Source organism: Pimephales promelas, chromosome 5, assembly GCF_988280905.1.
Source record: "Pimephales promelas chromosome 5, fPimPro1.hap1.1, whole genome shotgun sequence".
In the NCBI taxonomy this organism is placed as follows: Eukaryota; Metazoa; Chordata; class Actinopteri; order Cypriniformes; family Leuciscidae; genus Pimephales; species Pimephales promelas.
The window spans coordinates 15,655,002-15,682,808 of NC_142773.1; the positions used below are offsets into that span (position 1 = coordinate 15,655,002).

The window sequence follows — 27,807 nt, forward strand, 5'->3', positions numbered from 1 at the left end:
TCAAAGTCAACCAGACTGCAACGCAAGGTGAAATGGGAGAAAAACAACAACAACGTGGTTAATTTTTGAGTATGCGCAAATAAACAATAGTTTGGGTTTTCGCCAGTGGTGGCTATTGAAAAATATCTTTCGTGGGGCTGTTTCATTTTCTGTTGGTTTCAGTAGTCTGGTAACATGAGAGTCTTTTATGTCTGGTTCAGATTACACAATTTTTTTTGTCTGATAGTCACTGTGTCAGATTACGCAATTTTGACTCCCAAAATCTTTTTGTGACTCGTGTCGTGGACAAGACACATGTCAGACTACACTTCGCTTCCTGACCAGTCATCGCATGCCGTCTTTAACGCCGCGCGTGATGTCATCGAGAAGGCGAAACTAGTGGCGAGTGACTTCCGGAAATGAACGTAAACAAACAATGGATGAAGCGGTGAGTGTTGTATTGGCGGTCCTGTGTTCACAAAAAAGTAAAAAAAAACGAAAAAAAAAACCTGACAATGGATTGTTCCTGGATTGTTCAAAGAGGACAGTATAGGCTGTTAATCCTCCAAAGAGAACTTGAGGTAAAATATTGTTTTGTTATATATTTTTACTTTTAGTTTTAACCTTAGCACCATCGTCTCTCTTTCGTTTCGCCATTTTTGAAAGTTGTGTACGGAAAAGCTTCTGTGCTCCTATTGGTCAACCTCATACATGTGACGGAACCGTCGTGGACGACCGTTAAAAAAATTAAACATGCTAGTCTTTTTGTCGTGATGTCGTGAAGCATCGCAGACGCGACGAAGGTTGTCGCCCACTATGCGTCCCTACGCCCGTTGTCGTTTACGAATCCCCACAACACCCTACGTCAAACGGATCGTGCCAAAATCGGGCTAAAATCGTATAATCTGAACCAGGCATTAATGTAGTGGTTTTAAGGTCGTACCCCCTTCTGTCACCTCACGTACGTAACGTTACCCCAGTTTGAGAACCACTGCCTTTACATATATTTGTAAAGCGACCTTGGGTGTTGGAAAGACACTAAATAATTACTAATAATAATTAGGGCCCAAGCCCTGAAAGGGCGAAGGCCCTATTGTTTTCCTTAGGATTATTATTATTATTAGGGCCCAAGCCCTGAAAGGGCGAAGGCCCTATTGTTTTCCTTGCGATTATTTTTCTTCTCTATTATTATTATAATAATTATTATTTTACTACCTTTTGGGCACTTTTGGGGCCCTTAACGTGCTCGAAAACTCTTGAAACTTTGCACACGGGTCAGAACCCGCGGCCATCAGAGCCGGGCTGAAGCTGGTACCTGGGCGTGGCAGGGGGGCTCGTCAGCGCCCCCTGGAACGGGGTCCGAACACTCGGTCCATAACTCAAACACGCTTGCATGTAATAATATGAAACTCGGTACACATGTTGATCTCATCGTTTCATCTATACCTCGCGCTCTTACTTTTTACCCCAGCCCAACAGGAAGTCGGCTATTGAGGTTTGTTTGTAAAACGCTCGCAATGGTATTTGAAATACTCCTCCTAGAGCTTTGATCCACATTCGACGAAACTCGGTCAGCGTGAAGTCAAGACATTGAGGATGAAAGTTTGCGAGGGGATTTTTGATATCTCGAACGGTTTGTCCGTGGCGAGGAAACGAAATCATGGCGAGAAACGTGAAACAGGAAGTGTGTTATAACTTCAGCATACATTAACTGATCTTGATGAAACTTCAGCAGTGTGCTCGCTGTAAGAGGACGATCACATGGATGTGACTATTGTGAGTAAAAGTTATAGCGCCACCAACTGGCAGCAGGAAGTGTGTCACTTTCAAAATGCTTTGAAATCACCCTTTTATTTTTACCCGATTTGCTTCAAACTTCATCTGTATAATGTAAACATACGGCAGATGTAGACCTGTGAATGGATTCTTGATATCTTTGAAACTGTTGCCGTGGCGACGCATCAAACTTTGCCCTTCTTTTAGGATGCTTTTAGGATGCTTTTGAGACCCTTAGCATGCTTCAAATCGCATGAAACTCGACAGACACATCACATTTATTAGCCAGTAGACATGTGCAAAGTTGCAGAAACGGGCGTGGTGAGGGCTCAGTAGCGCCACCTTTTGACAAAAGTGGGGTGGTTAGTTTTAACTAGAGTTACAAAAATTGGTATGTATATTGTACTCCTCGAGCCGGACAACTTTCTAATTGACACTTATTAGCTAGGACCCACAGAAACTCAGATATTTTTGTTTGAATATGGCCACTCTGAGCCTTTGGCTGGCTGGCTGGCTGTCTGTGTGTGTGTGTGTGTGCAGGGGGAGGGGGCTTAACCATTTCACTGCTGTGTGTATGACCTGCATAAAGAAAATACATTTCTCAAGCCTGGTATTTTTTAAATAAGTTTTTATTTTTATTTTTTATAAGTAAAGGCATATAACTAGTTTAATTGTAGTGAATTGACAATAGTTTTATATAATTAGTTTATTAATCAGATTAACTTGGTCAATAAACTTGGTCTGAAAATTTGGTCCATAAATCAAACACACTTGCATGTAATAATATGAAACTTGGTACACATATAGATCTCATCGTTTCATATATACTTCACACTCTTACTTTTTACCCCAGCCCAACAGGAAGTTGGCTATTTAGGGTTGTGTTTAAAACACATGCAATGTAATTTAAATTATTGCTCCTAGAGCACTGAACCAAATTCGACGAAACTCGATCAGCGTGAAGTCAAGACATTAAGGATGAAAAAGTGCCACGGGATTTTTGATATCTCGAACGGTTTGGCCGTGGCGAGGAAACGAAATTATGGCGAGAAACATGGAACAGGATGTGTGTTATAACTTCAGCATACATTAACTGATCTTGACGAAACTTCAGCAGTGTTTTCGCTGTAAGAGACCGATCACATGGATGTGACTATTGTGAGTCAAAGTTATAGCGCCACCAACTGGCAGCAGGAAGTGTGTCACTTTCAAAATGCCGTGGCAACGAAACAAACTTTAACATTATTTTTTGATGCTTTTGGGACTCTTAGCTTGCTTGAAATTGCTTGAAACTCAACAGATACATCACATTTATTAGCCAATAGACATGTGCAACTATGGCAAAAGATTAAAGTAATGTCAAAAAAGTAAACACTAAAAGCCTCATATCTTCTAAAAATGTAATTATACATCATTTGTTTCTAAATTAAATTATACAAATATTATAACTTCCCCAATTTTTCCTTTTTTTTCATTTAAGAATTGTGTTTACGTTCAAAAACAGCCAGAATTGTTGTAAAATTCATAAAAAAATAATAATCTGAGTCATACGTAGTGCTATACTGCCCTCTTGTGTTCAATATCAGGTAGGCCTATTGTGTATATTCCCACCGGTTAATCAACGTGTGACTCCGCTGGGACTTGGGAGCTTTTAAATCGCTTACTTAAAACCGAAAGTCAAAATACGGATGTCCGCACAAGACATTAATGGTGTGGAGTAGAGCGAGCATTTTAAATAAATTCCTATTAAGTAGGATTGAACTAAACAGAAAGAATGTTCACTCTGTTCTGCTGGTTCCTCGCTGGTGGATCATATGATTACTTTGTCATAATCTATGACAAAAATGCTATTATAAACCATATTAATAATAGATAATACACATTGCTCTTATTTTTGAAAAATACATTCATGAAAAACAAGATAACAAAAATCATTAAAAAAAAATATAGCCATGGCTGCTATAAAGCAACATATAATTGAAAGGCAATTAATAATCTGTCATTACGTCACTGCATTATGATATTACGGCTCCAATACGGTGCAGCACAAAGCACTTATGTGCATCCCGAGCGGAGAATGATGTGCTTGAAGCCACATGAAGTTACAGCGCATTGAGTCCGTATTGAAAAGTTCAAAGCACAAAGGAAATACATATTTATGAACAGTGTATTATACATTATCTATCTATGCAATAGTTTATTGAGCCTTTTCTTTTAAAGGTTTTAAATTTCAGTTACTGTGTGCGTGAAGAACAATTATAGTGCTCTGACTCTAGTGTTGTGATCTAACCGACAGCGTCCGACACCCGGTAGAAAGTAACACGATTAAGTTACAGCAATAAAGTCCAGCAAGAAAAAGTTTCTTCATTCGAAAATATAGACCTTTAGACCTTTATCTTAAAGATCCAGTATAATAGGATTAACATTGAATCATTGAAGATCGTTTCATCATTGACTGTAACCGAATGTGACGTGCTGTTTGAATGCTGAATGGAGAATGACTGACAGGCGCAGAGAGGGAAAAGTTTGTGTTCTTGAATTTAATGACTTAAATATTAATTTCTATATCACATAATAGCTTCAGAACACTAATAATACAGTACACAAAAACTTTATGGTACTTTAGAAAGTTTTTGTGCCTTTGTGCCTAACAGAATAGTATATGCACAATATAGAATTTGAATCAGCCTCGTCAAAGATGGCAGTGTCAGAGCCGATACCGATCCTGAGTATCTAATCGGCGCACTTCTTTTCAACAGTCAAATTGAAATTGAAATTGCTTGAAACTCAACAGATACATCACATTTATTAGCCAGTAGACGTGCAAAGTTTCAGAAACGGGCAATGTGCAAGGACTAAATAGCGCCACCTTTTGACAAAAGTGGGGTTGTTAGTTTTATCTACAGTTACAAAAATCGGTATATACATTGTACTCCTCAAGCCGGACAACTTTCTAATACATAGTCATTAGCTCGGACCAAGAGGAAGTCAGATATTTTGGTTTGAATATGGTGAGCCTCTCTCTGAGCCTACGTCCCTGTATGGCAAGCCCTTTTAACATTTAAAAGCTAAGTTTGCCTGTCCGGAATTAACATTGTAGATATCAACAACGTCTTTCTGTCTATTCGTAATTACATTTTGGATAGTTTGTATTATCATTTAAGACATCTGTAACATAATTGTGACTAGTCGAAATGACAGAGTATGGCAAGCCGTTTTAACATTTAATCATAAAAGGGCCAAAGCCTTCGGCACCGCTACCCGGGTGCCTTTAGGTAACTAAAGGAACCGGGGTTGCGGTGCCACCGGCTTGGGCCCGCCATCGCTGCTCGCAGCTATATTTATTATTATTAGGGCCCAAGCCCTGAAGGGGCGAAGGCCCTATTGTTTTCCTTGGGATTATTTATTATTAGGGCCCAAGCCCTGAAAGGGCGAAGGCCCTATTGTTTTCCTTGGGATTATTAGGGCCCAAACCCTGAAAGGGCGAAGGCCCTATTGTTTTCCTTGGGATTATTTATTAGGGCCCAAGCCCTGAAAGGGCGAAGGCCCTATTGTTTTCCTTGGGATTATTTATTCTTATTATTATTTTGCTACCTTTTAGGCACTTTTGGGGCCCTTAACGTGCTCGAAAACTCTTAAAACTTTGCACACGGGTCAGAACCCGCGGCCATCAGAGCCGGGCTGAAGCTGGTACCTGGGCCGGGCAGGGCGGCTCGTCAGCGCCCCCTGGAACGGAGTCCGAACACTCGGTCCATAACTCAAACACGCTTGCATGTAATAATATGAAACTCGGTACACATGTTGATCTCATCGTTTCATCTATACCTCGCGCTCTTACTTTTTACCCCAGCCCAACAGGAAGTCGGCTATTGAGGTTTGTTTGTAAAACGCTCGCAATGGTATTTGAAATACTCCTCCTAGAGCTTTGATCCAAATTCGACGAAACTCGGTCAGCGTGAAGTCAAGACATTGAGGATGAAAGCTTGTGTGGGGATTTTTGATATCTCGAACGGTTTGTCCGTGGCGAGGAAACGAAATCATGGCGAGAAACGTGAAACAGGAAGTGTGTTATAACTTCAGCATACATTAACTGATCTTGATGAAACTTCAGCAGTGTGTTCGCTGTAAGAGGACGATCACATGGATGTGACTATTGTGAGTCAAAGTTATAGCGCCACCAACTGGCAGCAGGAAGTGTGTCACTTTCAAAATGCTTTGAAATCACCCTTTTATTTTTACCCGATTTGCTTCAAACTTCATCTGTATAATGTAAACATACGGCAGATGTAGACCTGTGAATGGATTCTTGATATCTTTGAAACTGTTGCCATGGCAATGCATCAAACTTTACCATTCTTTTAGGATGCTTTTGAGACCCTTAGCATGCTTCAAATCGCATAAAACTCGACAGACACATCACATTTATTAGCCAGTAGACACGTGCAAAGTTTCAGAAACAGGCGTGGTGAGGGCTCAGTAGCGCCACCTTTTGACAAAAGTGGGGTTGTTAGTTTTAACTAGAGTTACAAAAATCGGTATGTATATTGTACTCCTCGAGCCGGACAACTTTCTAATTGACACTCATTAGCTAGGACCCACAGAAAGTCAGATATCTTTGTTTGAATGTAGAGAAAATCTTAGAATTTTGCCAGTCTCTCAGTGTCTCTCTGTGTGAGTGAGAGGAGGGGCGCCTGTCAGGTTAATTTTAACCCTTTATTTGCTGTGTGCGACTTCTCTGGCATTTTCGGGGGCCTTAACATCCTCTAAAACTCTTGAAACTTTGCACACGGGTCAGAACCTATGGCCATCAGGGCCGGGCTGAAGCTGGTCATCGGGCGTGGCAGGGCGGCTCGACAGCGCCCCCTGGACTGGGATTCGAACATTTGTCCATAAATGAAACACACTTGCATGAATTAATATGAAACTCGGTACAATTATAGATCACATCAGGGCAAACAACTTTCGTGCTCTAAGTTTTACGACAATTCAAATGGAAGTTGGGAATTATGGGTTGTTTGAATAGTTGTCCTAGGAGAAATACATCAAATTACAACGCATGTGTTTACCAATCACAACCAAACTCGGTGTGCATAAAGTCAAGACATTGAGGATGCTCAATTCCGGACGGATTTTTGATATCTCGAACGGTCTGGCCGTGGCGAGGAAATGAATTTTATGACTAAAAAAGGACACATAAGGTGTGTTATAACTTTGCTCATTTTACCTACAGTTACAAAACTTGCCACATATATTGTTCTCGTCAAGCCGATCAACTTTCCAATTTAAAGTCATTCGCTCTGAGCAACAGAACGTCAGATATTGTAGTTTGAATGGATTTATTTCCCCTGCGATTCACTCTCTCTCTCTCTCTCTCTGTTTGTGTGTGTGGGTGTGGGTGTGGGTGTCTGTGTGGGGAGGGGAGGGCTGTTGTCTGTGTTTATGTGTGTGTGTGTGTGTGTGTGTGTGTGTGTGTGTGGCTGGCTGCAATTTTTCCTACAAGTCCTTGTCTCTAAGTCCTTGTCTTTTTGCATCTTTTTGCACCCCCATCTTTTAAATGTATAGTGTGCTTTAAATAAAAGTAAAATTGTATTTGTAATTGAAGCTGAATGAATTTAAAATTCATGTGCTACATTTCAATATATTTGTTTTCCTTAAGATTTTAAAACACTAACTTCATTCTTATCTGAATTACAAATATTTGTTTCTGTATAAAATAATACTCTGACTAAAAACAAATTTGATTTTTCTTTTTGCATTGTTATTTACACGTGTTTATGTATGTGTGTGTGTGTGTGTGTGTGTGTAAATATATAAAGTGCGGGTTTTTTTAGATAAAGTAGAATTTCTATAACTATGTGTTGAACTAATAAATCACTCTTGTGTGTGTTAAACACAATCTAATTAATACAGACAACTTCATTATAAAGATAAATAACAAATCCAAAAAATATATGATCATAATCTATGACAAAAAAAGCCATTACAAACTATATTAGTGGAAAATACACATTGTTCTTTGTATTGTTGAAAAATACATTCATGAAAAACAAGATAACAAAAATCAAAAAGATACATTATTTTAGATATAGCCATGGCTGCTATAAAATTGATATATGTTTTAAATGTATAACAGAGATGTTAAATGAGGCAGCAACATACAAACTTTCTAGAACAACATGGACCTTAATAGCTGGTTTTTATGGAGGACAGTGAAGAGGAAGAGGGTGCAAATCAAACAGCTCATTCTCAGACTACACAGCAAACAGCTTAAGTTTTTAGTGCTTTGTTTGAGGTTTTTAGTGCTCTGTCCTATCTATTATCAACATATAATAGATAGAACAGAGCAAGAAAGGCAATTAATAATCTGTCATTGCGTCACTGCATTATGATATGAAAGGCTCAGTACAGTGTGGCACAAAACGCTTATGCGCATCCCGAGTGGAGAATGATGCGCTTAAAGCCACATGGAGTTACAGCGCACGGCACATCAAGTCCGCATTGATGCAAGCTCTACAATACACTTCTTTTCGACAGTCAAAGCGGGGGTTACGTTTTTGCACGTCGTACAGAATAACCCTAAAGGCACCAAGGTGGCGGTGCCACCAGCTTTATATTAAATATAAACATAGCTGTGAGCAGCGATAAAGGCCAAAGCCGGTGGTACCATCATCCCGGTGCCTTTAGGTAACTAAAGGCATCGGGGTTGCGGTGCCACCGGCTTGGGCCCGCAATCGCTGCTCGCAGCTATATTTCTTCTTCTTCTTTTTATTTTTCTGCTACCTTTTGGGCATTTTTGGGGCCCTTAACATGCTCGAAAACTCTTGAAACTTTGCACACGGGTCAGAACCCGCGGCCATCAGAGCCCGGCTGAAGATGGTACCCGGGCGTGGCAGGGCGGCTCGTCAGCGCCCCCTGGAACGGGGTCCGAACACTTGGTCCATAACTCAAACACGCTTGTATGTAATAATATGAAACTCGGTACACATGTTGATCTCATCGTTTCATCTATACCTCACACTCTTACTTTTTACCCCAGCTCAACAGGAAGTCGGCTATTGAGGTTTGTTTGTAAAACGCTCGCAATGGAATGTCAAATACTCCTCCTAGAGCTTTGATCCAAATTCGACTAAAACTCAGTCAGCGTGAAGTCAAGACATTGAGGATGAAAGTTTGCGAGGGGATTTTTGATATCTCGAACGGTTTGTCCGTGGCGAGGAAACGAAATCATGGCGAGAAACATGAAACAGGAAGTGTGTTATAACTTCAGCATACATTAACTGATCTTGATGAAACTTCAGCAGTGTGTTCGCTGTAAGAGGACGATCACATGGATGTGACTATTGTGAGTCAAAGTTATAGCGCCACCAACTGGCAGCAGGAAGTGTGTCACTTTCAAAATGCTTTGATATCACCCTTTTATTTTTACCCGATTTGCTTCAAACTTCATATGTATAATGTAAACATATGGCAGATGTAGACCTGTGAATGGATTCTTGATATCTTTGAAACTGTTGCCGTGGCGACGCATCAAACTTTACCCTTCTTTTAGGATGCTTTTGAGACCCTTAGCATGCTTCAAAATGCATGAAACTCGACAGACACATCACATTTATTAGCCAGTAGACATGTGCAAAGTTTCAGAAACGGGCGTGGTGAGGGCTCAGTAGCGCCACCTTTTGACAAAAGTGGGGTTGTTAGTTTTAACTAGAGTTACAAAAATTGGTATGTATATTGTACTCCTCGAGCCGGACAACTTTCTAATTTACACTTATTAGCTAGGACCCACAGAAACTCAGATATTTTTGTTTGAATATGGTCACTCTGAGCCTACATGTCTCTGTGTCTCTGTGTCTTTGGCTGTCTGTGTGTGTGTGAGTGTGCAGGGGGAGGGGGCTTAACCATTTCACTGCTGTGTTTATGACCTGCATAAAGAAAATACATTTCTCAAGCCTGGTATTTTTTAAATAAGTTTTTATTTTTATTTTTTATAAGTAAAGACATATAACTAGTTTAATTGTAGTGCATTGACAATAGTTTTATATAATTAGTTTATTAATCAGATTAACTTGGTCAATAAACTTGGTCTGAAAATTTGGTCCATAAATCAAACACACTTGCATGTAATAATATGAAACTTGGTACACATATAGATCTCATCGTTTCATATATAGCCTACTTCACACTCTTACTTTTTACCCCAGCCCAACAGGAAGACGGGTTAGGGTTGTTAGGGCTATTTAGGGTTGTGTTTAAAACACATGCAATGGAATTTAAAGTATTGCTCCTAGAGCACTGAACCAAATTCGACAAAACTCGATCAGCGTGAAGTCAAGACATTAAGGATGAAAAGGTGCCAAGGGATTTTTTATATCTCGAACGGTTTGGCCGTGGCGAGGAAACGAAATTATGGCGAGAAACATGAAACAGGATGTGTGTTATAACTTCAGCATACATTAACTGATCTTGATGAAACTTCAGCAGTGTTTTCGCTGTAAGAGACCGATCACATGGATGTGACTATTGTGAGTCAAAATTATAGCGCCACCAACTGGCAGCAGGAAGTGTGTCACTTTCAAAATGCTTTGAAACCAATCTCTTATTTTTAACCGATTTGCTTCAAACTTCATCTGTATAATGTAAATACACGGCAGATGTAGACCTGTGAATGAATTTTTGATATCTTTGATACTGTTGCCGTGGCAACGAATCAAACTTTAACATTCTTTTTTGATGCTTTTGGGACTCTTAGCATGCTTGAAATTGCTTGAAACTCGACAGACACATCACATTTATTAGCCAGTAGACATGTGCAACATTTCAGAAACGGGTGTGGTGAGGGCTCAGTAGCGCCACCTTTTGACAAAAGTGGGGTTGTTAGTTTTATCTACAGTTACAAAAATCAGTATGTATATTGTACTCCTCGAGCCGGACAACTTTCTAATTGACACTCATTAGCTAGGACCCACAGAAAGTCAGATATGTTTGTTTGAATGTAGAGAAAATCTCAGAATTTTGCCAGTCTCTCAGTGTCTCTCTGTGTGAGTGAGAGGAGGGGCGCCTGTCAGATTAATTTTAACCCTTTATTTGCTGTGTGCAACTTCTCTGGCATTTTCGGGGGCCTTAACATCCTCTAAAACTCTTGAAACTTTGCACACGGGTCAGAACCCATGGCCATCAGGGCCGGGCTGAAGCTGGTAGCCGGGCGTGGCAGGGCGGCTCGACAGCGCCCCCTGGACTGGGATTAAAAAATGTGTCCATAAATCAAACACACTTGCATGAATTAATATGAAACTCGGTACAATTAAAGATCACATCAGGCCAAACAACTTTCGTGCTCTAAGTTTTATGACAGTTCAAATGGAAGTTATTTATGAATTATGAATTATGGGTTGTTTGAATAATTGTCCTAGGAGAAATACATCAAATCACAATGCATGTGTTTACCAATCACAACCAAACTCGGTGTGCATGAAGTCAAGACATTGAGGATGCTCAATTCCGGACGGATTTTTGATATCTCGAACGGTCTGGCCGTGGCGAGGAAATGAATTTTATGACTAAAAAAGGACACATAAAGTGTGTTATAACTTTGCTCAATTTACCTACAGTTACAAAACTTACCACGTATATTGTTCTCGTCAAGCCGATCAACTTTCCAATTTAAAGTCATTCGCTCTGAGCAACAGAAAATCAGATATTGTAGTTTGAATGGATTTATTTCCCCTGCGATTCTCTCTCTCTCTCTCTCTCTCTCTCTCTCTCTGTGTGTGTGTGTGTGTGTGGGTGTGTGTGTCTGTGTGGGGAGGGGAGGGCTGTTGTCTGTGTTTATGTGTGTGTGTGTGTGGCTGGCTGCGATTTTTCCTACAAGTCCTTGTCTCTAAGACCATGTCTTTTTGCATAACAATTTTGCATAACAATATTTTTAAATGACAAAATAGGCATATAACCCCCATCTTTTAAATTTATAGTTTGCTTTAAATAAAAGTAAGATTGTATTTGTAATTGAAGTTGAATGAATTTAAAATTCATGTGCTATATTTCAATATATTTGTTTTCCTTAAGATTTTAAAACACTAACTTCATTCTTATCTGAATTACAAATATTTGTTTCTGTATAAAATAATACTCTGACTAAAAACACATTTGATGTTTTTTTTTTTTGGATTTTTATTTACATGTATTTATGTGTGTGTGTGTGTGTGTGTGGGTGTGGTGTGTGTGTGTGTGTGTATATAAAGTGCAGGGTTTTTTTAGATAAAGTAGAATTTCTATAACTATGTGTTGAACTAATAAATCACTCTTGTGTGTGTTAAACACAATCTACTTAATACAGACAACTTCATTATAAAGATAAATAACAAATCCAAAAAATATATGATTATAATCTATGACAAAAAAAGCCATTACAAACTATATTAATGGAAAATACACATTGCTCTTTGTATTGTTGTAAAATATTCATGAAAAACAAGATAACAAAAATCAAAAAGATAAATTATTTTAGATATAGCCATGTTTTAAATGTATAGCAGAGATGTTAATTGAGGCAGCAACATACAAACTTTCTAGAACAACATGGACCTGAATAGCTGGTTTTTATGGAGGACAGTGAAGAGGAAGAGGGTGCAAATCAAACAGCTCATTCTCAGACTACACAGCAAACAGCTTAAGTTTTTAGTGCTTTGTTTGAGGTTTTTAGTGCTCTGTCCTATCTATTATCAACATATAATAGATAGAACAGAACAAGAAAGGCAATTAATAATCTGTCATTGCGTCACTGCATTATGATATGAAAGGCTCAGTACAGTGTGGCACAAAACGCTTATGCGCATCCCGAGTGGAGAATGATGCGCTTAAAGCCACATGGAGTTACAGCGCACAGCACATCGAGTCCGCATTGATGCAAGCTCTACAATACACTTCTTTTTGATAGTCAAAGCGGGGGTTACGTTTTTACACGTCGTACAGAATAACCCTAAAGGCACCAAGGTGGCGGTGCCACCGGCTTTATATTAAATATAAATATAGATGTGAGCAGCGATAAAGCGCCAAAGCCGGGCGGTACCACCATCCCGGTGCCTTTGGGTAACTAAAGGCATCGGGGTTGCGGTGCCACCGGCTTGGGCCCGCAATCGCTGCTCGCAGCTATATTTATTATTATTATTATTATTTATACGACTATTCGGGCACTTTTGGGGCCCTTAACATGCTCAAAAACTCTTGAAACTTAGCACACGGGTCAGAATCCGCGGCCATCAGGGCCGGGCTGAAGATGGTACCCGGGCGTGGCAGGGGGGCTAGACAGCGCCCCCTGGAACGGGGTCCGAAAACTTGGTCCATAAATCAAACACGCTTGCATGTAATAATATGAAACTCGGTGCACATATAGATCTCATCGTTCATATATACCTCATACTATTACTTTTTACCCCAGCCCAACAGGAAGTCGGTTATTTAGGGTTTTTCATAAAACACTCGCAATGGAATTTGAAGTACTACTCCTAGAGAATTCAAACACACGGCACGAAACTCGGTCAGCATAAAGTCAAGGCATTGACGATGAAAGTTTGCGAGGGGATTTTTGATATCTCGAACGGTTTGGCCGTGGCGAGGAAACGAAATTATGGCGAGAAACGTGAAACAGGAAGTGTGTTATAACTTCAGGATACATTAACTGATCTTGATGAAACTTCAGCAGTGTGTTCGCTGTAAGAGGACGATCACATGGATGTGACTATTGTGAGTCAAAGTTATAGCGCCACCAACTGGTAGCAGGAAGTGTGTCACTTTCAAAATGCTTTGAACTCACCCTTTTCTTTTTACCCGATGTGGTTCAAACTTAATCTGTATAATGTAAATACATAGCAGATGAAGACCTGTGAATGGATTCTTGATATCTTTGATACTGTTGCCGTGGCAACGCATCAAACTTTAAAATTCTTTTTTTTTATGATTTTGAGACTCTTAGCGGCTTTTGGGGCCCTTAACGGGTTTGAAAACTCTTGAAACTTTGCACACAGGTCAGATCCCACAGCCATCAGAGCCGGGCTGAAGATGGTACCTGGGTGTGGCAGGGGGGCTAGACAGCGCCCCCTGGAACGGGGTCCGAACACTTGGTCCATAAATCAAACACGCTTGCATGTAATAATATGAAACTCGGTACACATGTTGATCTCATCGTTTCATCTATACCTCACGCTCTTACTTTTTACCCCAGCCAAACAGGAAGTCGGCTATTGAGGTTTGTTTGTAAAACGCTCGCAATGGAATGTGCAATACTCCTCCTAGAGAATTCAAACACACGGCACGAAACTCGGTCAGCATGAAGTCAAGGCATTGAGGATGAAAGTTTGCGAGGGGATTTTTGATATCTTGAACGGTTTGGCCGTGGCGAGGAAATAAAATTATGGCGAGAAACGTGAAACAGGAAGTGTGTTATAACTTCAGCATACATTAACTGATCTTGATAAAACTTCAGCAGTGTGTTCGCTGTAAGAGGACGATCACATGGATGTGACTATTGTGAGTCAAAGTTATAGCGCCACCAACTGGCAGCAGGAAGTGTGTCACTTTCAAAATGCTTTGAAATCACCCTTTTATTTTTACCCGATTTGCTTCAAACTTCATCTGTATAATGTAAAAATACAGCAGATGTAGACCTGTGGATGGATTCTTGATATCTTTGATACTGTTGCTTTGGCAACAAATCAAACTTTAACATTCTTTTTTAATACTTTTGGGACTATGCTTGAAATTGCTTGAAACAGATAGATACAGATAGCTCGACAGATAAATCACATTTATTAGCCAGTAGGCATGTGCAACTTTGGCAAAAGATTAAAGTAATGTCAAAAAAGTAAACAGTAAACACTAAAAGCCTCATATCTTCTAAAAATGTAATTATACATCATTTGTTTCTAAATTAAATTATACAAATATTATAATTAAACCAGTTTTTCCCCTTTTTTCATTTAAGAATTATGTTTACGTTCAAAAACAGCCAGAATGGTTTTAAAATTCAGAAGAAGAAAAAATAATCTGAGTCATACGTAGTGCTATACTGCCCTCTTGTGTTCAATATCAGTTAGGCCTATTGTGTATATTCCCACCGGTTAATCAATGTGTGACTCCGCTGGGACTCGGGAACTTTTAAATCGCTTACTTAAAACCGAAAGTCAAAATACAGATATCCGCACAAGACATTAATGTTGTGGAGTAGAGCAAGCATTTTAAATAAATTCCTATTAAGTAGGATTGAACTAAACAGAATGAACGTTCACTCTGTTCTGCTGGTTCCTCGCTGTTGGCGCGCACAGTTATGAATGCTTGTGCAGCCATGAGTTTTAGTTTAATTTTAAAATTAGCGCAATTTCGGGATTTGTATTATTTGAATTTATTTTTAAAAAACACAATGTTGAGTTTTATTGTAACACTGTTTAATCGCGCCCACGGTTATATTTTGTATATTATATATAATTATAATGTATTATCTGTATAAAATAATACTACAATAAAAAACAAATTTGTGACCGACCTGATCCAGCAAAATTAGTCACAGTGACCCAAATTCAAAAATTGAGATTTTGATATTAATGGAAAGAGGACACTGTAAGCTTTCAAATGATACCTTGGTCATACCTTGAATGGTTGTAAAGATATACAGATTTGAATTCTGGTCGTCTGCCCTTTTTTTCCAATTGAAAACCTAAGAAAATCGCTTTTAAAGTTTTTTTGCCCGTTTTTTTTTTTTTTTTTTTTGTTGATATCTTTCAAAATCCATAGCATTTTAAGGGATAAACTATTTATTTTATTTAGCTTAATTTGACCAAATAGATTAACATATATAAATGCAATTTAACGAGGCTGAAACTCAACTTATTTTTAATTTTTTTGAAATAAATAATTAAAAAGTCACTTTTACAAAAATGTTCTAAAATCAGAAAGATTAAAGAGGAGTCAGAGAGAAATTCAGTTTTCATACGGATTAGCCCACATAAGCAGAGAGCAGTCTGTTTTCTTTCATTTTGAATGGTTGTGTTTAAAAGTAGACATTTCAATATATATGTCTGTGAGGATACCTTATACGCTGACTTTCGGTTCATGAGACAAGCTTCAGTTCACGTGCCGCGCGTCTCCGCGTCGTGATTAGGCCTAGCCTATTGTCTGCAATTTATTTCTTATTATTAAATCCTAGTAATTGGTTGATGAAACATTGATTTAAATTAAGATAATTATTTTAAAACGAAATTTACTTTAAAGAAAGGCTTTGTGCTTGCATGTTTAAGCTATGTGAAAGTTTTAGTGCTGCTTCCAGAGAACGGTCACGTTCGGATTGTTTTTCCTCATAAATGCGAACACGGAAAATAAAATAAAGATTTTATGTTCTGGAGAGAGTCAACCCTTCTTCATCCGGTAAGTATTACTTTTGGTTTGTGCAGTGTGGTTCACATAGGCCAATTTATTAAAATATTTAATTATCTGGGAATTGGATCTCCTCCATAATGCTGAAATTGCCCAATTTAAAAAAATTTAGTAATAATTTAAGTTTTGTGGTGTAAGTCTACGTATTTTATAATGTTAACTTCAAATAATACTAATAGTAATTTAAAGATGTTGTAGCTAGCATTGGGTCTGGACGTGAAGGATAACTTCGGGAGTTGAAGGGACGTGTCGGTGTCGTGATTCTGTCTTCTCACACCGCGACACAGGTTCGTGGATCTGAGTGTCGCGATCGTTACAGCCTTACATAGGCTATATTCTTCTTGCAGATAAATATACTCACGCAGTTTAGGTTAGAAGCCTCCAGTGAGTTCAACGTTTCAGGGGATACCCGGGAAATGCTCAGAGGTGACGAGGGGAGTTGAGAAGAGCAATGTTTATTTCAGCTAATTTAAAGCTTTGACAACTTTAATCGTTATTTAAATACCTTTACTCAATTATCTCGACTACGAAACCCTGTGAGATTATTTTTGATTGTCTGTTCTTTGAAATTAGCAAAAAATATATATATATATATATTTTTTTTGTTATTTCATGGTTTTTCCACATAATCGGCCCATATCTTAAAATGGAAGGTTGCAACTTCCGACTCATTTCGCCAGAGCGGGTCACATTTGATTTTTATTTTTTAAACAATGTAATGTGTAACCTAAAAATAAACAGATTATTTGATAAATGGTATATTTAAATCTGCATATTGTAGCCTAATATCTGCAGGGCAGCCTAGTCTTAATAAATGTATGCTTCATTTTTCATTAGTAAATTTGATCAATAAATTCAATAATTTAGAATAATAAGACACTATAGGGCTTTTACCCTAGGTAAGGCTGATCAAATTAAATCGGTTACACAATAATGTTACGAGATTGGTTTAACAGGAGTCAATTAAAAATCGCTGTAAAGAACGATACTTTTAAACATAACCCTAAATCACCATAAGGTGTCGCCAGATGACCGTCTTAATGAACGAGTCATGGATTCAAAATGCTGAATCATTCAGTAATGAGAAAACACATTGCTTTGAGATGCGCGATGGGTCGCTGTGATCTTTGTTTAACTATTTTCTCTGCTGAAACAGAAAAAAGTCAATATTGCATCTAAAAAGTCAATATTGCATCTAAAATGTAAGTGACTTGACTTGTGTGTGTGACTATGTTTGTTGTAGTGATAAGAGTTGCACCCTTGTTAAAGTTTAAGGCCTTGTGTTTTTGGATATATATCTTTCTTTCTTTTTTTTTTCTTTTTTTTTACAAAATATGCATATAACCCATATATTTTAGATTTATTATTTGCTTTAAATTAAATTAAGATTGTATTTTTGGTAATTGAACCTGAATGAATTTAAAAATGAATGTGCTATATTTCAGATCATATATTTGTTTTTCTTAAAATTTGAACTAACTTTATTCTCAGCTGAATTATAAATATTTTATTTCTGTATGAATTAAAAACACATTTGATTTTTCTTTTTTAATCAATGTAGAATGTGTAACTGAAATATAAACAGATTAGGGCTCTGTTCGAGGACAAGTAACTAAAACCAATGCGACATGATGAATGTTTGTTTCCCAAACCATCTCAGAGTAACAGCTTACTTTTCTTTCTTACTATAAACTGTGCTGTAGAGCTTGCATCAGTCAAAGCAGGGTTACATTTTGCATGTCGTGCACAATAAACCTAAAGGCACCAGGGTGGCGGTGCCACCGGCTTCATATATATATGTATATATACAGTATATATATATATATATATATATATAGCTGTGATCCGCGATGAAGGGCCAAAGCCAGTGGCATGGCCACCCTGGTGCTTTTAGGTAACTAAGGAACCGGGGTTGCGGTGCCACCGGCTTGGGCCCTTCATCGCTGCTCGCAGCTATATTTATTATTTTGTAACCTTTTGGGCATTTTTGGGGCCCTTAACGTGCTCGAAAACTCTTGAAACTTTGCACATGGGTCAGAACCCGCGGCCATCAGAGCCGGGCTGAAGCTGGTACCCGGGCGTGGCAGGGCGGCTCGTCAGCGCCCCCTGGAACGGGGTCCGAACACTTGGTCCATAACTCAAACACGTTTGTATATAATAATATGAAACTCGGTGCACATGTTGATCTCATAGTTTCATCTATACCTCGCGCTTTTACTTTTTACCCCAGCCCAACAGGAAGTCGGCTATTGAGGTTTGTTTGTAAAACGCTCGCAATGGAATGTTAAATACTCCTCCTAGAGCTTTGATCCAAATTCGACAAAACTCGGTCAGCATGAAGTCAAGACATTGAGGATGAAAGTTTGCGAGGGGATTTTTGATATCTCGAACGGTTTGGCCGTGGCGAGGAAACGAAATCATGACGAGAAACGTGAACCAGGAAGTGTGTTATAACTTCAGCATACATTAACTGATCTTGATGAAACTTCAGCAGTGTGTTCGCTGTAAGAGGACGATCACATGGATGTGACTATTGTGAGTCAAAGTTATAGCGCCACCAACTGGCAGCAGGAAGTGTGTCACTTTCAAAATGCTTTGATATCACCCTTTTATTTTTACCCGATTTGCTTCAAACTTCATATGTATAATGTAAACATACGGCAGATGTAGACCTGTGAATGGATTCTTAATATCTTTGAAACTGTTGCCGTGGCGACGCATCAAACTTTACCCTTCTTTTAGGATGCTTTTTGGATGCTTTTGAGACCCTTAGCATGCTTCAAAATGCATGAAACTCGACAGACACATCACATTTATTAGCCAGTAGACATGTGCAAAGTTTCAGAAACGGGCGTGGTGAGGGCTCAGTAGCGCCACCTTTTGACAAAAGTGGGGTTGTTAGTTTTAACTAGAGTTACAAAAATTGGTATGTATATTGTACTCCTCGAGCCGGACAACTTTCTAATTGACACTTATTAGCTAGGACCCACAGAAAGTCAGATATTTTTGTTTGAATATGGCCACTCTGAGCCTACATGTGTCTGTGTCTCTGTGTCTTTGGCTGGCTGGCTGACTGACTGGCTGGCTGTCTGTGTGTGTGTGTGTGTGTGTGCAGGGGGAGGGGGCTTAACCATTTCACTGCTGTGTGTATGACCTGCATAAAGAAAATACATTTCTCAAGCCTGGTATTTTTTAAATAAGTTTTTATTTTTATTTTTTATAAGTAAAGGCATATAACTAGTTTAATTGTAGTGAATTGACAATAGTTTTATATAATTAGTTTATTAATCAGATTAACTTGGTCAATAAACTTGGTCTGAAAATTTGGTCCATAAATCAAACACACTTGCATGTAATAATATGAAACTTGGTACACATATAGATCTCATCGTTTCATATATACTTCACACTCTTACTTTTTACCCCAGCCCAACAGGAAGTCGGCTATTTAGGGTTGTGTTTAAAACACATGCAATGGAATTTAAATTATTGCTCCTAGAGCACTGAACCAAATTCGACGAAACTCGATCAGCGTGAAGTCAAGACATTAAGGATGAAAAGTGCCACAGGATTTTTGATACCTCGAACGGTTTGGCCGTGGCGAGGAAACGAAATCATGGCGAGAAACATGAAACAGGATGTGTGTTATAACTTCAGCATACATTAACTGATCTTGATGAAACTTCAGCAGTGTTTTCGCTGTAAGAGACCGATCACATGGATGTGACTATTGTGAGTCAAAGTTATAGCGCCACCAACTGGCAGCAGGAAGTGTGTCACTTTCAAAATGCTTTGAAATCACTCTCTTATTTTTAACCGATTTGCTTCAAACTTCATCTGTATAATGTAAATACACGGCAGATGTAGACCTGTGAATGAATTTTTGATATCTTTGATACTGTTGCCGTGGCAACGAAACAAACTTTAACATTCTTTTTTGATGCTTTTGGGACTCTTAGCATGCTTGAAATTGCTTGAAACTCAACAGATACATCACATTTATTAGCCAGTAGACATGTGCAACTATGGCAAAAGATTAAAGTAATGTGAAAAAAGTAAACACTAAAAGCCTCATATCTTCTAAAAATGTAATTATACATCATTTGTTTCTAAATTAAATTATACAAATATTATAACTTCCCCAATTTTTCCCTTTTTTCATTTAAGAATTATGTTTACGTTCAAAAACAGCCAGAATTGTTGTAAAATTCAGAAAAAAATAATAATCTGAGTCATACGTAGTGCTATACTGCCCTCTTGTGTTCAATATCAGGTAAGCCTATTGTGTATATTCCCACCGGTTAATCAACGTGTGACTCCGCTGGGACTTGGGAGCTTTTAAATCGCTTACTTAAAACCGAAAGTCAAAATACGGATGTCCGCACAAGACATTAATGGTGTGGAGTAGAGCGAGCATTTTAAATAAATTCCTATTAAGTAGGATTGAACTAAACAGAAAGAATGTTCACTCTGTTCTGCTGGTTCCTCGCTGGTGGATCATATGATTACTTTGTCATAATCTATGACAAAAATGCTATTATAAACTATATTAATAATAGATAATACACATTGCTCTTATTTTTAAAAAATACATTCATGAAAAACAAGATAACAAAAATCATAAAAAGATATAGCCATGGCTGCTATAAATGTTTGAAATGCATAGGACAGATGTTTAATGACGCAGCAACATATAATTGAAAGGCAATTAATAATCTGTCATTACGTCACTGCATTATGATATTACGGCTCTAATACGGTGCAGCACAAAGCACTTATGTGCATCCCGAGCGGAGAATGATGTGCTTGAAGCCACATGAAGTTACAGCGCATTGAGTCCGTATTGAAAAGTTCAAAGCACAAAGGAAATACATATTTATGAACAGTGTATTATACATTATATATCTATGCAATAGTTTATTGAGCCTTTTCTTTTAAAGGTTTTAAATTTCAGTTACTGTGTGCGTGAAGAACAATTATAGTGCTCTGACTCTAGTGTTGTGATCTAACCGACAGCGTCTGACACCCGGTAGAAAGTAACACGATTAAGTTACAGCAATAAAGTCCAGCAAGAAAAAGTTTCTTCATTCGAAAATATAGACCTTTAGACCTTTATCTTAAAGACCCAGTATAATAGGATTAACATTGAATCATCTTGAAGATCGTTTCATCATTGACTGTAACCGAATGCGACGTGCTGTTTGAATGCTGAATGGAGAATGACTGACAGGCGCAGAGAGGGAAAAGTTTACGTGTTCTTGAATTTAATGACTTAAATATTAATTTCTATATCACATAATAGCTTCAGAACACTTATAATACAGTACACAAAAACTTTATGGTACTTTAGAAAGTTTTTGTGCCTTTGTGCCTTACATAGAATAGTATATGCACAATATAGAATTTGAATCAGCCTCGTCAAAGATGGCAGTGTCAGAGCCGATACCGATCCTGAGTATCTAATCGGCGCACTTCTTTTCAACAGTCAAATTGAAATTGAAATTGCTTGAAACTCAACAGATACATCACATTTATTAGCCAGTAGACGTGCAAAGTTTCAGAAACGGGCATGGTGCAAGGACTAAATAGCGCCACCTTTTGACAAAAGTGGGGTTGTTAGTTTTATCTACAGTTACAAAAATCGGTATATACATTTTACTCCTCAAGCCGGACAACTTTCTATTACATAGTCATTAGCTCGGACCAAGAGGAAGTCAGATATTTTGGTTTGAATATGGTGAGCCTCTCTCTGAGCCTACATCCCTGTATGGCAAGCCCTTTTAACATTTAAAAGCTAAGTTTGCCTATCCGGAATTAACATTGTAGATATCAACAACGTCTTTCTGTCTATTCGTAATTACATTTTGGATAGTTTGTATTATCATTTAAGATATCTGTAACATAATTTTGACTAGTCGAAATGACAGAGTATGGCAAGCCGTTTTAACATTTAATCATGAAAGGGCCAAAGCCTTCGGCACCGCCACCCGGGTGCCTTTAGGTAACTAAAGGAACCGGGGTTGCGGTGCCACCGGCTTGGGCCCGCCATCGCTGCTCGCAGCTATATTTATTATTATTATTATGAACCACCCAAATACATTTTAACACAAACTGCATATCAGTGCATTGTGATAGTCAGTAATTATTTAATGCCATATTACAAGGCTGAGTCATTCTTACACAAAAACAAACAAATTGCACAAACTTTGCACTTGAAATTTAACTCAAACTGTTTAGTTTGCTACATTTTCTGCTTCCCTCGCTCCGGTAACTGTCCATGCTGGATCTGTCGCTGTTGTTTTAAAAAGTAATCACCTAAACAAGGCATTAGCATGACCGCATCCAGCTAGCCAGGCCCATACAGCTCCCACAGTCCGCTCTTTGATAGATATGCGCGCAGCTTGGGGAACTAAAAAGAATCACCCATAGCTGTCCTGATTTGAGCTCACTGATTGGCTATAGATTATGTCAAACATTTATATCTTAACAGCAATTGGCTAAACTGCTCCAGAGACCTGCCATTCTTGTGCGATTTCTCCAGCGCCCCAGAGCTGATCACGTGCACAGAGCTGGAGGCGGGGATGTGTAGAAAAATACATTTCTATCATATTTTTCGCATATACTGAGTGCATTAAATATCACAAATATTGACACATTGTTTATATGATTTATAAATGTATTTTTAATTAAAACATTTATTATTAATAGTCATTGTTGGGATTTTATCTTGGTGTTTTACGGCTGCATAATGGGTGCGATGTACGTAGGTCTTGATTTTCATTAAAGTGGTCTTAAAAAAAAAGTCTTAAATTTGGGGTGATCAAACCTGGGGAAATCCTGCTAATATAATGTAATGTTTTCTGATGTATCTTAAAAAACCAGTTGTTATTTCAAAATGTATTGAGCACATGTAATGGACTCCTGTAATGCTTCATGACATGCCAAAGGGACCAAGTTGAAGAGCATGTTGGCTTTTTTGTTGCCATGGCAATGAGACAATTATAAGGTCAATTGCTGTAACTCTTTTTTTTTTTCTTCTTTTCAGAATATTTTACGTCTCGCATGACTCACAGGACCTGAAGATATTCAGTTATATAGCAAGAGACAAGAAAAGCAATGTATTCCACTGCAATGTCTTCAAATCAAAGAGAAAGGTAAACCTCACTATAATAAAGTAAATCCTTTAGCATTTGATAATATTCAATTAGGAACAAATATGTTAACAATATTGATTGGTTGTCCAGGAATAAAAATGGCAAAATTGTGTTGGATACATTCTGTTGGACATCAATTATTTAGCTGCTGTTACCTTATTCATCAGATGATTTAAAGTAACAGGGATCAACAGTAAGGATGGCCTTCTAGTCCAGGACTAATGTGAGATTTTGGGTCATTAGCTCATATTCTCCATGCATTTTTTGTGCCCTCCAGCCTATATGTTTGGTTTTCTTTGATGTACTCTACATTTCTGTTTCATTATCTTTGTAACAAGTCATTATCTTAATGACAAATCAGCAGAATTGTTAATGCTGTTTAGCTGGCTGACAAATGTTAATCAAAATGTAACTGCAAGCAGCAATTACTGGGCTGAGCCCTGCCCAACAATCGCATTGTTGCGAAGAGGCTAAGTTAGAGGGAGTCATTAGGATTCATATGCAGTTTAATAAGTAAGAGAGAAAAGTATAAGAAACAGGCAGGGGTTCAGTACACTACACAAAGTTCAGTCTGACCAGGCAGACAAATACAATCCACACAGAAAGAGAGTTGAAGAAAACAACTGGCAAACAAATCACACACACAGGCTGGCAGGGTAAACAGGCACAGGTCAAACACAGGAAAAAGACAGAAAATATAAATGCTCAGATATAAACAAATATAAATTGACCTATTTGTAAGCCTCTCCCCTTAAACACAAATGAGCCAATGGCAGTTGAGTATCAGTTGCACGGGGACTGGAACTCAGACATTTTTAGGTTTCAGTGCCATAGAGAAATGTTGAAAGATCAGAAGCTCTCATCGGTTTGATGGTTTATGCTACAAAAATGGTAAAACGATGTGCCTGGAGTACTTGTAACACTGATTCCCGATATCCTGAGAGGATTGGGCATAGGTATTCATGTATTGAATCAACATACTGTGCGTGCGTTCACCTGCTCGTTTCAAAAGTGTGATAAGATTTGTATGAATGGACCAATTATCTGCACAATATAACTGAAGCCCGAATTATTTATCTAAAAATGTGGGCGCAACCTGGTTCCCTAAGGATCTCAACCCCAATCCCAATGAAGACAAAAACTTTCATTTTATGGTTTTCATACTCTCATTAAATTACAATTTAAGTCCATACTAACGTACAAACTAGGGGTGTAACGATTCACTCGTTTTCTCGATGCATCGATTACAAATCCTGACGATGTATATGCATCGATCCTAAAACATGTATTTTGAATCGTGAATCATTTATTTACTTGAACAATCAATTTAAAAGGCTAAGAATTGAATTAATCACAATTATATAGCGATTCAGTGGTTTAAAATATATAAACACAACCTTTTCCTGGTTTTCCTGCTACAACCTGCCAACTCTCACGCATTGGCCGTAAGACACCCGTATTTGATTGGTTTCAAACGCTCACACGCCACACCCCCGATTTCTCACGCTGAAGTGTCAACCCGGTCGTTCAAATGCAGAAGTTGTGCTCCAAACCGCATATTGGGCATGCACGCACACGGCAGAGAGGGAAAGCAAGCGAGAGACCTTGCGTTTGCAGAGAGTCTTTCCATGTAATGGTCATGGTTCCATGTCAATTGTTTGACCCATTTCAGTTTTAGCAGACAGAAGTCAAACAGGCAAAACTCAGAACAGGACAGAATCCATCGCAGATCAGGAACAGACAGCAAACAGCAGACGTTTCTCCAAACAGAATATAATCCAAAGCACAGTCTGCCCCACAGGCTTGCGGTCAGGCAGTGCTCAAGTCTGCACAGTGAGAATCGCTTCGACCAAGCCCTGATCGAATCTCGAACGATACCCAAAGCCAGTCTTGAGAGGCTGGCTCTGGTGGAGTGAGCCCTTAGACCCGTTGGCGCATCTTGGCTGTGTAGCTTATAGGCAAGAGCAATAGCATCCCTGACCCAATGTGACATGGTCTGTTTGGTGGTGACAGCACCATTGTTGCTGTCCCCATAACAAATGAATAGTTGCTCTGATTTACACCACTGGCTGGTGCACTGGCAGAGGATGTATGTCTGAAGACCACAGACTGGACATAGTCTGTGAGATCTCTCCTGATCCTGCATTGTGAATGGTGGAGGACAGAAGGCCTCAAGAGTGACCGGATGTACAGAAAGGTACCTTAGGCAAGTAATCAGGATGAGGATGTAAAATCACTTTCACCATTCCTAGGGCAGAGCCTACATGTCCCCGATTCTTTTTATAGAGTTTATAGCCATAAGAAAAAACATCTTTAGGGTCAGAAGTTTGTCAGACGCTGACTCTAGAGGTTCAAAGGGGTCTCAACCAGACCCTCTAGGACTATAGCTAAGTCCCATGAAGGGATCTTGGTTCTTACGGGAGGCCTCAGTCCTCTTGCCCCACGAATGAAGCAAGCGAGCAGAGGATGTCTCCCGAGTGGCACCCCGTCAACCAAGGCGTGGCAAGCCGAAAGAGCAGCCGCATAAACCTTGAGAGTGGTAGAGCATGTGCCTGTTGATATTTTTTCCCTTCAGGAAGTTCACAACTGAAGCAATCTGGCAGTTGACCGGATCTGCATTATGAATGACACACCACCTTTCCTCCACGTCCCTTCTCTTCGGGAATCGCCCATGGCGAGCCGTCAAGGAGAGATACCATCTCTGAGAACCACACTCTATTCGGCCAACGCGGAGCTATCAGTAAGAGGCAAAAACCTTGATATCAAACTCTGGCTTGAACTCCCGGAAGCAGAGCCACTAGAGGAAATGCATATAGGCGCATTTTGGGCCATGTGTGTGCCATCGCGTCCCAGGGGGGCTGGGTGACTCAGAGAGAAGTAGAGGGGACATTGCGCTGTCTGGGAGGTGAAGAGGTCCACCACCGCTTCATAAAATCTAGTCCAGATCTGTTTTACTACATCTGGGTGGATTATCCATTTCCCTGTGTTAATTTCTGTCTGGGCAGTAAATCCGCTCCCACATTCAGATGCCCTGGAATGTACAGCGCAGTACCAGCCTGACCCGCTGAAAATGCATGTGATAATGCAATCCCAGTGGAGAGAAAGCCTGTGAGTGTCTCTCTGATCTGAGGCAGCTTCATAAAATCGAGTGCCTTCGTACCTGTGATAGTCGAATGTGAAAGCAACACGGGCTCAGGAGCGCACTTGTTCAGGAAGTAAAGTGACCTGTGCATGCGTTTTAGCTTATTGTGATGTCTTCAGTTAAATAAAACACTTGTAAGGGATGATAGTCTTGATGATTTACCTTGGATATGAGCAAGAGTGAGCCTGCAAAGTATTTGTGCATTTGGAAATCCTCTGTGTCCTCAAAAGAGTCCGTTTGCAAGCAGCAAAAGGCCACCTTATGTGATGCACACACAGTAAACCTGTATGGTTCACTCAACTCCGCATAATAGCAGCGGATTAATAAAAAGCACTGTGCACGTTTTCGATGACGTATTAAGCACACAAACGCACCAGGTTTCGATAGAATCAAGTTGAGTGTGAAACCAGACCAACGCTGCGGGGGGCGCCGGGAACAAACGTGCTTGGGCTCGGACCGCAGCAAACGAACCCAGTGTAAAAACTCCCTAAGTGTGAACAATCCACTGTGCTCGCAATCACCGTGCTCAAAGACAAGGGCAGTATGCTCTTTCCCCAAACAAACAAAGCAGTAAGTGTGTGTATCCTGTCCTGACATGGATACGAGAACATGGAGGGACACAGTGCTTACTCTGCTGACTCATTTCTCTTTCTCTTTTTTAAACTCTTTTTAGATCGTTGATATGCTTGCACACCAAACACAGAGAGGTCTCTGAAAACAAAAGAACTGACCTGTGGCTCATCTAATTATAGCCTTGTGTCACGGGTGCGTGCCAATGACTGCTATATTACCTCCTGGTCGATTCCATCAATGTGTTTACACATTATATTCACAGCAGGTCATTAAAGATGTCCCCAATGCGCTAAGCAGCGCAGCATCGATTGCAGCTTTTGAAAGGGAACTGATGTTTGTATAAGCTACTTGATATGAGCATAGACACTATAAGAAGTGGACAGAGCCATCTCATTGGAACTCCATTGAGACAAGTGAAGCCCATTTTTGGCGATTTTTTAGCACTTCCGTTCCTGACGCGCAGACTCAAACCGACTCAAGCTTGACGACGTAGATGTGACGTGGCAAACCCGTCTGTCTTCTAGTGGCTGTGGCATGAGAAATCATCATTCCCTTCCGAAACATGCAGAGGCGGAGAGTGTGAGTAGGAGCTGTCCATGAGTTAGGAGCAGGAGAAACTTTTTCTAGGTATTCTGATTATTTTTTTGTAATTTTGCCTCCATGATTCCCGATTGCCCGCGAGCTTCTCCTCCTGTCCATACGGTAATCTCTATACTGTGCGACAGAGAGTCGCTTGGTTATGACGCAATCGTTAGCCTACTT

At 39.3% G+C, this 27,807-nt stretch overlaps 1 protein-coding gene across 1 annotated transcript in view; it reads left to right on the forward strand.

The window, feature by feature from the left end:
• nos1apb (nitric oxide synthase 1 (neuronal) adaptor protein b) overlaps positions 1-27,807 on the forward strand; it is a 38,937-nt gene that overhangs the window by 4,269 nt on the left and 6,861 nt on the right. Inside the window, exon 5 of the mRNA XM_039694114.2 lies at positions 23,222-23,330. Coding sequence (XP_039550048.2) covers positions 23,222-23,330 — 109 coding nt within the window. The remainder of the gene's footprint in view (positions 1-23,221; positions 23,331-27,807) is intronic.